Genomic DNA, 10,023 nt, shown 5'->3' with positions numbered 1-10,023 from the left:
ACAGATGGAAAAGGAGTGGAAGACAGATGGAAAAGGAGTGGAAGACAGATGGAAAAGGAGTGGAAAGTGGATGGATGGCTGAGACACGCTACCATATGACACCCCCGCTTCACCCCGCACCTCGACTTCCAAAGGGACAAAAAAAATGTTTGGCACATGTGACGCAGCATTGCCATGGTCCTTACACAGAGAATATCGTTTCTACGCGCGCGATCAAGCCAATACTCATGCCTCGGCCAAAGAGAGACCTCTCTCCCTTAAGGGACATCATCATCACAGCCTACCGCGAGCAGACCTCTGTTAGCGACATCGTTGCCTTGCTGAAAGACAAATTCGATTTAGACATCACTGATCGGACTTCGTATCGCCGCCTCAAGGAGTGGAATGAACCTCTTCACCAGCAACGTACTGCAGATACAGGTCAACTTCGTTCTATCATCGAGGATGAGTTTTACACACGAGGGTCGTCAGATACCGAAATCCTACGCTATGTCCGTTCGCTAGGCTTGCCTCTTTCCAAGGCTGGCTTGGAACGCATTCGCAAGGACATGGGGATTTTTCGTCGACGTACTCCAGCCCAACTTGAAGCACAGCTCCTCCAAGTGGTTGACTTTATGGAAACACCTTCTCTTTCTTCTATTCTCATTCCCCGTCTCGGACGCCGGTCTCTTTTGAAACACGTTCTTCAAGTCGCCCACATCCCTGTTCCAGAGAGAGCTCTCTACGAAACCTTCAGCCAGCTATACCCCGAAGAAGTCGCACGACGATGGCAGCAGATGCGTGGCAAGCGTGGAGGATTCACAGTACCTGGGCCCAACTATACGTGGTCAATCGATGCCTACTGCAAACTCCAGGATTTCGGCTTTGAAGTGTATGCAGGCATTGATGCTTATTCACGCTACATTGTCTGGTGCTACGTTGGCATCTCAGCTCTTAATGCCCGCTCGATTTTCGCGCAGTACCTTTGGGTCGTTTCCCAGTACGGATTTCTGCCGATGGTCATACGTGCAGATCGGGGAAAGGAGACAACCATGGTTGCTGCAGCACACTTTTGGCTCTCCCTCGGGACAACCTCACTTCGCCGACTTCGTCCTCGCCGAAACAGGGAGGGGGGCATCGACTGGTATGTGCCAGCGGGTGGTGGTCAGCCAGATGTTCGGGTTGACCTTGGAGTGATGGATCCAGATGCGCCGCTTTTTGGCCCAGAAAGACCGTTCCAGTTCTCGGACTGTTGGGTCTATGGCAAGAGTACCAAGAACCAAAGGATCGAGGCTTGGTGGTCTCAATTTGCAAAGGGACGGTCGACATATTGGGTTGTAAGTTTACCTCATATCTTAAACCATTTTTTCCTAATTACTAACCTGCAAAATAATGTCAATAGGAGTGGTTCAAGCAGCTCCGACAAGAAGATCTGTGGTCAAGGGATCGCTTGGCTGATCGGATTGCATTACTCTGGACCTATATGCGAGAATTATCAATGGTAACTAATTCTCTTGCTCTCGATTGCCCCAGCCTCCTTTCTTACGTCCGGCGCTTCTTAATCGGACATCTGCCAGCAGACCGCTTGTTTTTAATCTCATCCTTCACCATTTGTGCCCATTCCTCGAGCAGCTCCTCTGGGAGCTCGTCAAGCTGGTCCGAAGTGTACATCTCGAACCTCTCCTTCTCTTTCTTGGCGGACTCCTCGACCTGTTCCTGCTTTGCCGCTGTTTAGGTTAGCCTGAGACAAACCCACAAATAAGGAGAATAACATACCAATACGAAGGCTGCACGCGGTGCTCTGCCCAGAATAATAGCAATTGGTGCATGCTCCAGCACCGTGCTTAGTGGTAGGGACACGGCAGTCGGAAGCAGGGCCACGGGACTGAAAACTGTTGCATTGCTTGCACTTGGGGTTCTGGTCTTGCGTCGGAGTAAAGATGTAAACAGCAAGAGATGTCGCACGAGTCTGGGTATCGAATTTCGGCTTAGCAGTCGTCGCCTCGCCCTGGATGAAGTACTCGCGCGGGGTAAAAAGACGCTGGACAGCCTAGCGATAACTATATGAATGAAACATGTTTGGTGTGTTGCTTTTGGATGTGTGATCATAACGTACCTTGTTCTCATATGAATCTTAGCGACTGGAGCAAAGCGGCACTGACAGAGCTCGTTCACAATCCAGCCCGTATACTCAAGGTCGGTCGTACACTTCTCATAGCTCTCCTGAGTCAGCTTGAGCTGGCTGTCCTTCCAGGTAAATGAACACAGCACAGCTGGCATGACGACAGGGGTGGGAAATAGACCGTAGTAACATCAAGCGAAAGAACAGGCTTGGGACGTGGAACAGGCAGGCAGATAAAGCGTTAACGTACAACGGAACTTTGAGGTATTGAGAAACGTGTGGCGTTCTGGGAAAGAAACCCCGGTTTGGGAATGAGCAATAAAATATGGGGGGGATTGGATTTAAACCGATAGGTTAAATCCACATGGGTGTGCACGCAGTGATGAATTTTGGGTTTTGTCAGAGTTTGAGCAGGGCACCTCCATAGAAAGCGCCGCCGAACAGTCGCGTGTTATCGCGCAAATGGAGGAGCTGTGCCCCAAGTGGTCTCTTGACAAGGTCACGAAGGCTATCGAGAACGGGGATCTGGAGCGTAGATGGCCGCCGGAAGCGTGAAAAGGGGGTTGCTTGGCTGTTCCTCTTTTTTTTCGTTCTTTGGTTTTTCTTTTTTCTGGGGGGGGGGGGAGGGAGGTGGGTGGAAAGGGTGCAAGTGTCATATAGCGTCCAATGTATGTACTGTAGCCCTGAGATTGATAACTGTCGTTTAGATCTGAAGTCCTGAAATTAGTGCGTTGAGCCCTAAATGATTAGTGGATTGGGCGCCAATTTTTAGGGTGCCAGACGGCCGGTTCCAGGGGAGCGAAATGCCTTCCCGGAATTGAAGCTCGTGCATCTCGAAAACCACAAAAATGCATCATTTCCAAAGGGTATCAATCTTTTTAGCTCGACGAGCTGCATCAGCTAATGGCTTTTTAAAGAATTTTACTGCGTGATTGCCGGGCAATACGGGAGGACTGCCAAAATTACCTCTCTGAAAGTGATATCAAAGGGCTGGGCGGTTTTTTGCGGGGTTTTCCAAAAAACGCGCCATACGTTTCAGACCTGAGATATCCACTTGGTCCCTAAGGTATGTAGTTCCGCCTTTGCGGCGTTGACTCCTAACTACCTCAAGCCTAACCAACGGTCTTTGAGTTCAATAGAACTGAGCAGCATTGGAGAAATTGCTTGCTAGAAAATTGGCTAATTAAACCTTGGCTAGAAGCTCCATCGGGCGGGACCGTGGTCTCTTTAACCACTAATTCTCCCACAATCCCATACAATTCCCCACCGCGCCCCGTCTACAATCCGCCTCCCCGTCTTATCACAGAGGGATACTCTCCGACTCCGCTATCATGATACAGCACCACAACCACATCCCCCTCTCTCATCCCACCAACAACCATCCAAACCGCCAACTTTATTTTTCGCTTGCACAGATCGTTGATTGAACACCGATTCGAATTCGCCCCGACACTGTCTCATGCCCGCACGGCATCTAATCATGACGTATGGCGCTGCGGGGCTTATTTGGAGGCCTGTGTGGCCTGGCGGTCGATGGATTGGATGATTTGGATCTAGACCGGCCTCCGTAATCTTGTCGGGGCTCATTGGGCGGCGAGACATTGCTCATCTGAGCAAGACCACGACTCCTGTCCGAAGTGCGGCGAACTAGACCGGTTGATACCGTCGACGCCGAAGAGAACGGGACGCAAAGCAGCGGAAGTCTCCGCAGCACAAGGTGCTCCAATGCTACCGATAAATACCTAAGGCGGTCTCCTCCTCCGATACGAAGGTTCTTTGGCCGGCGTGGCACGCTGTCAATTCGCAAGCTATTTTACGCGACGAAAACACCGTCTTCTTCATCAAATAAGAAGGGGACTGATATTGGATATACTCCGCTCTGCTTTTCGAGGAATGGCAGCTCACATAACGATGGGGGTTCTGGCGTCCCTCCTTCTACTTGGGCGTTGCGGTCTTGGCTTTGTACTACCTGCGGTCCATCGCGCCAGCGGCGCGGAGTATCAGTTTCGCAGCCAAAACCCCCGAGATAACTTTTGCCGCAGGCATGGACATCAAACCGTCGTCATTGACGACAAGTTGTACATCGATGGTGGCTTTGTTAACTTCGACACTTTCCCAAGTGACCACCAAACCCATTCAAGTAGGTGAAACCCACCACTCTGGGTCCGAACATGGAGCGAAATCGATGAGGAGCGACAATAAGGTCGGGTCTGACAATTGCCCAGATGCCTGGCTTGGATTCCACGACCTGAGGAACTATACCCTCCGGAACGGTGAGGCTTGGCCGAACCTCGACATCAGTCTCAACAAGGACCCCAAAACCATCCCAACAGTTCACGGCGGCGTACTCTGGGGTGATAGTGTCAACAAGCGGTTTTTCGTCGTTGGCGGCGAATACACCACAGGCTTCCCATCGTCGGATTTTCACCTCCTCAGCTACGACATCCTCTACGACAAATGGGACGATTTTGGACAACCGGCGCTGGCGACTCCACTCACGGTCTCGTCATATGGCGCCGGAGTAGGCGTATCTGAGATTGGCCAGGGTTATTATTACGGAGGGTGGATAAGCAACGCCTCCATGCGCGGATGGGAAAAAGGCAGAACGATGAGCTCGGCGTTCTACAAATACGAATACGACACCAATGCGACGACGCGTGCGAACGCCCCCGATAACCTTCCTAGAGCAGAAGGCGCCATGCTCTGGATTCCTGCAGGAGACACGGGGATGCTTGTCTACTTTGGCGGAGTTGTGAGTCCCAACGGCACGAACGATACTGCGGCTCCCCAACCACTGGATAAGATTTTTGTCTATGACCCCTCAACCAATGCCTGGGAGACTCAAACGGCAACCGGGGAGATACCGCAAAACAGACGACAATTCACTGCCGGAGTGGCTTGGGCGCCTGATAGGTCGAGTTATAATATGTAAGCTCCGGTCGCCCAACACTTGCAGGTTTTCATGGTCTTAAGCCTTGGCATCTACCTTGGACCCATACAGCTAACAGAGGGTTTATCTACCTAATTAAGTTACATATGGGGAGGTCTGAGTGTACAGCCCCCTGTCGTGAATGTCACCGCCTTCAGCGATATTTACATCTTGACGATACCCTCCTTCACCTGGCTGAAAGTCTTCCCTGACCGTCGTGGAAATGCGACATTCAAAAACGGGCACTATGCGGCCTCGGGCAACATGGTTTATGGGAACTCACAAATGTTCATTATCGGCGGCACCTATCCAAACCCCGGAGATGAGGACATCTGCGATTTGGCTCAAGCAGCCTGGGCCCAGCACAACTTGTTCACGGGAACAAAGGGTAACGTCGGTGACCACCCGAATGGCACGTACTGGGCATTGCCCGACCCAAATATCACCTCCAACGTTGTCCCGGTCGATGTCTACAACGTCGTTGGCGGGGACAAGAACGGGGGCGCAACTGTTCTGTCTCCCGAAGCGGGCTACGACACTCCCAACGGCCTTCTCCACACCCTCCTGACGAGGCAGCCAACCTTCGCCGCTCGCACACCGACCCGCCCCGTCACCTCTACGGCGCCGCCACCTCCAGACCCGCCTCCGCCACCGCGTCGCCTGTCAACGGGCGCCATAGTTGGCATCGCCATAGCCAGCGCCACGGCGCTGGTCCTCATCAGCATTGCCGTGTGTGTCATGATCGGCTACCGCATCCGGCGGCGGCGACTCCTCCAAGAGCAGCGCCGGACGTCGTACTTGAGCGAGCAAACATGCGTGCCCGGCATCATCCCCAGCCCGCAAGAAACCGGGGCGCCCGCCGTGAGCGAGCCGTACAGCTCGTACTTCGGGCTCGGCAGCACCAGCCAGCACTCGGTGCAACAGTCAATGGGCGGCGACCCCGCGCAGCTGGAGGATACCAGCCCGAAGGTCCGTCCTCCGCCTGCTGAGCTGGAAGCGCAGGGCTCTGGCACGCCCGCTAGTCAGGAAGGACAGGCCCACTAGCAACATGGACGATAATGCCGACTGGACGCTGGTTCTGGCCCGGGCCGTCATTCCTCGGGAGGGTTATGCCAGCCTGGAGGCAGCTCCCAATAGTCACCTAATCACAAGCAGAAGGAAGTTTTGTGCCTTAGGGAGAGATTGCTCTGGCCGATCGGACGGGTAGAATGCATATGTCTGTCTCTGCTCTTACCGGGTGGTGAGTAGAAAAAAAAAGAACAGGAGGGATGCGCACCTGATGTGGTTTAGATCCAACTACCTTGGCCAAGGGGTTGGTTCTCTCCAGTCGCTGATGTGGATTGCCTGACGAGGATTGATGTAAATTAATCAGAGATTGGACCTTTAATCAAAAGTTAAAGGACAGTGCTAGTGAACTCGGATGCAGGAGAACGCCCTTTTCTTTTCTCCCAATCTTGTCATCTACTAGTAGATCTAGCAGAAATTCCTTTTCCTTTCTCCCAATCTTGCCATCTCCTAGTAGTTCTAGTAGGAACTCCTTCTCCTTTCCCCTATCTTGTTATCTACTAGTAGATCTTGCACAACCCCCTTTTCCTCTGTTTCAATCTTGCCATCTACTAGTAGCAGAACCCCATTTTCCTTTCTCCCGATCTTGCCCATCTACTTGTTGCAGGACCCCCCTTCCTTTTCCACAAAACCCCCAATCATGTCATACACTACTAAATCCAGTAGAATCCCCCTTTCCTTTCCCTAAGTTTTATCATCTGCTAGTAACGTTTAGATCTAGATCGCTTATGTAACGTGCATTATAAGCGAGTGGCCAACCTCCTCCTACCCTTGTTGGGCAGCAACAGTTACAGGCTCGAATAGGCATAGACCAACCAGGTGACACTGCATCAATTGAGGCACAAGATGAAGCTTGAATTGACTGTCTTTAACCATGCGTGATCTGTGTGTGTTGCTTAAAGAACCGAGGGCTTCGGGACCCTCGCCAGGCCCTGCTTTTGGGTGGGTGACGAGTCTTCCACGCTTACTGCATTGGGCAACAGTGCCCAGCACCTGAATCCAGGTGCCAAGGAGCCAGTTCAGTTCAACACAACCCCCCAGTTGCTGCCGGAGTACGGCGGCAACTGCCAGTCCGAACTGGTGTTGAGTGTGACGAACAGCCAGTCCTTCAGTGCGTCAGGCCGTTCCCTTGTCGTTCCCTTCCTCAGCTTCACGTTCAGCCTTTCTTCGTTCATCCAACTGGTCCGTCACATCCACCAGCCCCGATTGGGCTACGAACCGCTCAAAGGCTTGGTTCGTTAGGGCCTTGGTCAAGCCGTCGGCAATCATGTCGACACTCCGTGTATACAGGACCTTGATGGTGCCTCTCTGCACCTCCTGTCGGAGCCAGTGGTCGTGGATGTTGACGTGCCGTAACCTTGTTTGGAGCGTTGGAAGCTCAGAGGTAACCAGTCGGATGGTTTGGGTGTTGTCACACTCCAGGGTGACAGCGTCTTCGTCAAGAGAGACCTTCAAATCTGTGAGCAGTCGGCTCATGTACATGCCTTCCTTGGCAGCCTGACTGAGCGCCAAGAGTTCAGCTTCCGTCGTTGATGTGGTGACCGTGTCTTGTTTGCTTGCGCGCCAGCCGATGAGACCGCCAAACAACTTCATGGTGTAGCCTTGCGAGCTTTTGCGGTCGAGGCTGTTGTCGGCGTAGGATGCGTCGCTCGCAGTGCGCATGTCGTCTTCACCACCGAATTGGAGCGCCAAATGGCTGGTCCTCTTCAAGTAGAGGAGAACGCGGTCGGCGACGGTCTGATGGACAGGTCCTGGATTCGTCAGGAACCGGGCAAGCCGTGATACGGCAAAGGCGACATCTGGGCGTGTGATGACTGCGGCGTAAAGGATGGAGCCAACTTTGCGTTGGTAGGTGACAATCATGATTTTCTCGGCCACTCCTTCGTAGGGCAGGAGTTCTTCCTTGCTCATTGGGGTCCTTGGTGTGATGGGCTGAGCCCATGATGGCCTCGGCAACCCTCGGCCGTGGTATCATGATAACGTCATCCTGAAGCAGGCAGTGTCTGTGTGTTCCGGAGCATATAAGAGCTGCCCTCTCTTCCTGTCATCTAGTTCTCTCTTTTCTTCTTCTCTCTCCATTCGAGACAAACTCGTAGAGTCGTCACCAGCTAGTTGCAATATACTCTCACCATATCACCGTGGTTGTCCCTTCCTATGCGTCGCGTCCTCTCTTCTCCCCAGTCTCGCTACGCATCCGCTTCGTCTGCGCCGTCATGGACTTCTACCGCCTCGCTCCGCATGAGAAGAATCCGTGCCTTAAATGCATGCGCAAAGATCTCAAGGATTCGGACAAAAACGATCCCAATCCGCCGGAGTCTACCTGCCGCATCGAAACCGGCAAGTCACTGACTAAGTGCGCCCTCTGCGTGAAGAGAGGTGATCCGGGCTGCCTTCCGGTGTGTTTCGCTGGCGATTTCTTGGCGATAAGCTGACACTTCGGATGCTGCCAAAAGCCATGATTGGGGATCAGCAGGACATGACTGCGCTGGTCCATTGCATTCGCGTCTTGTGCGCCAAGGAAGATAAGGACGAAGGCGAGTATGAGGGGTTCGTGGCAGAGGATATCTCTGTTCTCGCGCGGGTTAAGGCCTACTCTAGGATACGCACCCAGAACCCGACGCGTTCTCTGTTTTCACGCCACCTCATTCGTCACATTCCCTGGTCTTCTCTCCACTCTGCTCCACCGCTCTCCACTCGACCTCGACGCGCTACGGTCCCGATCCGGTACTCCTAGACGCATTCCTATCGGACCTTATCACGACCCCTGCCACCTCGACGCACTCCGACCGCTATGCTTGCTGATTCGCTGAATGAGCTTGGGCATGCCGAAGAGGGAAAGAGCATGCCAAAAAGGGGAAAGGCCGGACGAGACGCGTTCCCAGGCCACTTTCTTGGTCTTGTGTCGAGACGCGTTCGCAGTCCACTTCTTGGTCTTGTGTGCTTTCACCTTGCGTGCGTTTTCACCTTGCGTGTTTTCTCTCACAAGTCGTTATCTCTGAGGGAAAGCATCCATAAGTAAAAAGGAACTCTCCCCGCTTTGGATCCCCTACTATGACGGCCAACCAGTTAGCGCCTGCCTTGCCGCCGCTCCGTTGCCGCTGGTCTCATCTGCAAGAGGAGGAGCGCGACCGCCGCCTTGCTGCAGTCGGCTTGGTCGTAAATACTCCTGAGCGCGCGTTGATCTGCCGCCCATGTGGTTACGCCTTGCAGCCAAACGGCGACTGCGTGACACGCCATCTCGCCGACAAGCATGCCATCCCGAAGCACTTGCGGGACGGCCTCTTCTTCTTCATCCGCTCCCTATCTCTTCCGGATCCAAACACGCTCCCCCTCCGCCCCGACTGGTCGCCGGCTCACCCGGATCTGGCTTCTTGTACTGGCGTCGCCTGCCGTCACTGCGCCTACCGGACTACCAGCGTCGATCTCATTACGCGGCATCTAGCGAAAGCCCACAACCGCCGCCGGGACCCGAGGCGGACGGGCTGGCTGCGCGACGAGATCTTCCAGGACGTCTCCCTGCAGAGCTGGACCCAAAACGGCGCCCGCGGGTACTGGATCGCTGTACGGGGCCCACACCCGCCCGAGCACGGACGAGAGCGGCCGGAGGGCGTTTCCTCCTCGTCCCGGCTGCGGGACCAGGCTACCACCGAGCAGAGGGCCGCCTTTGACCAGCTGTACCAGACCGAGCGGGACCGCCTAGCCAGCCGCTCGGCTGCTGCCCAGCAGGCAGATAGCATAAGTCCGCCTAGTCTAGCGCTACAAACGAATTGGATGCGGCGGACCGGCTGGCTAGAAACCTTTGACGGAGCGAGCCGTGACGTTCTCGTCAGGCTTGCCCTACCGCCGTGCCTAGACGGGCGCGGCCTGCGGCTGAGCGTGGCTGGCCGAGGAGATGATCCGATGGCAATTTGGAGCTCGCGCGAGGACG

The 10,023-nt window shown here is 54.1% G+C and overlaps 4 protein-coding genes across 4 annotated transcripts; all 4 read left to right on the top strand.

The window, feature by feature from the left end:
• Positions 1–227: 227 nt before the first annotated feature.
• Positions 228–1,714, top strand: N657DRAFT_581598 (uncharacterized protein; the record flags this gene model as incomplete). The annotated part of the gene is made up of 3 exons (XM_062789547.1): positions 228–1,089; positions 1,186–1,316; positions 1,382–1,714. The coding sequence occupies 3 exons, from the start codon at positions 228–230 to the stop codon at positions 1,712–1,714; spliced, it is 1,326 nt and encodes a 441-aa protein (XP_062643210.1).
• A 2,298-nt stretch (positions 1,715–4,012) lies between these two features.
• N657DRAFT_581594 (uncharacterized protein) lies at positions 4,013–6,074 on the top strand (the record flags this gene model as incomplete). Its single annotated transcript, XM_062789546.1, has 3 exons — positions 4,013–4,241; positions 4,327–5,029; positions 5,132–6,074. 3 exons carry the CDS (start codon positions 4,013–4,015, stop codon positions 6,072–6,074), a joined length of 1,875 nt encoding a protein of 624 aa, XP_062643209.1.
• Positions 6,075–8,124: 2,050 nt separating this feature from the next.
• On the top strand, positions 8,125–8,657 carry N657DRAFT_650086 (uncharacterized protein; the record flags this gene model as incomplete). Its single annotated transcript, XM_062793865.1, has 1 exon — positions 8,125–8,657. A coding segment is annotated over exon 1 (214 nt), but the record flags the coding sequence as incomplete, so codon positions are not given.
• Positions 8,658–9,146: 489 nt separating this feature from the next.
• N657DRAFT_626687 (uncharacterized protein) lies at positions 9,147–9,929 on the top strand (the record flags this gene model as incomplete). Its single annotated transcript, XM_062790797.1, has 2 exons — positions 9,147–9,656; positions 9,822–9,929. Coding segments are annotated over 2 exons (618 nt in total), but the record flags the coding sequence as incomplete, so codon positions are not given.
• Positions 9,930–10,023: the final 94 nt, after the last annotated feature.

The sequence above is a fragment of the Parathielavia appendiculata genome (genome assembly GCF_033297405.1).
Source record: "Parathielavia appendiculata strain CBS 731.68 unplaced genomic scaffold N657scaffold_26, whole genome shotgun sequence".
NCBI lineage: Eukaryota > Fungi > Ascomycota > Sordariomycetes > Sordariales > Chaetomiaceae > Parathielavia > Parathielavia appendiculata.
The sequence above is the reverse complement of the archived record's forward strand: the minus strand, read 5'-3'. Positions and strand labels throughout refer to the sequence as shown.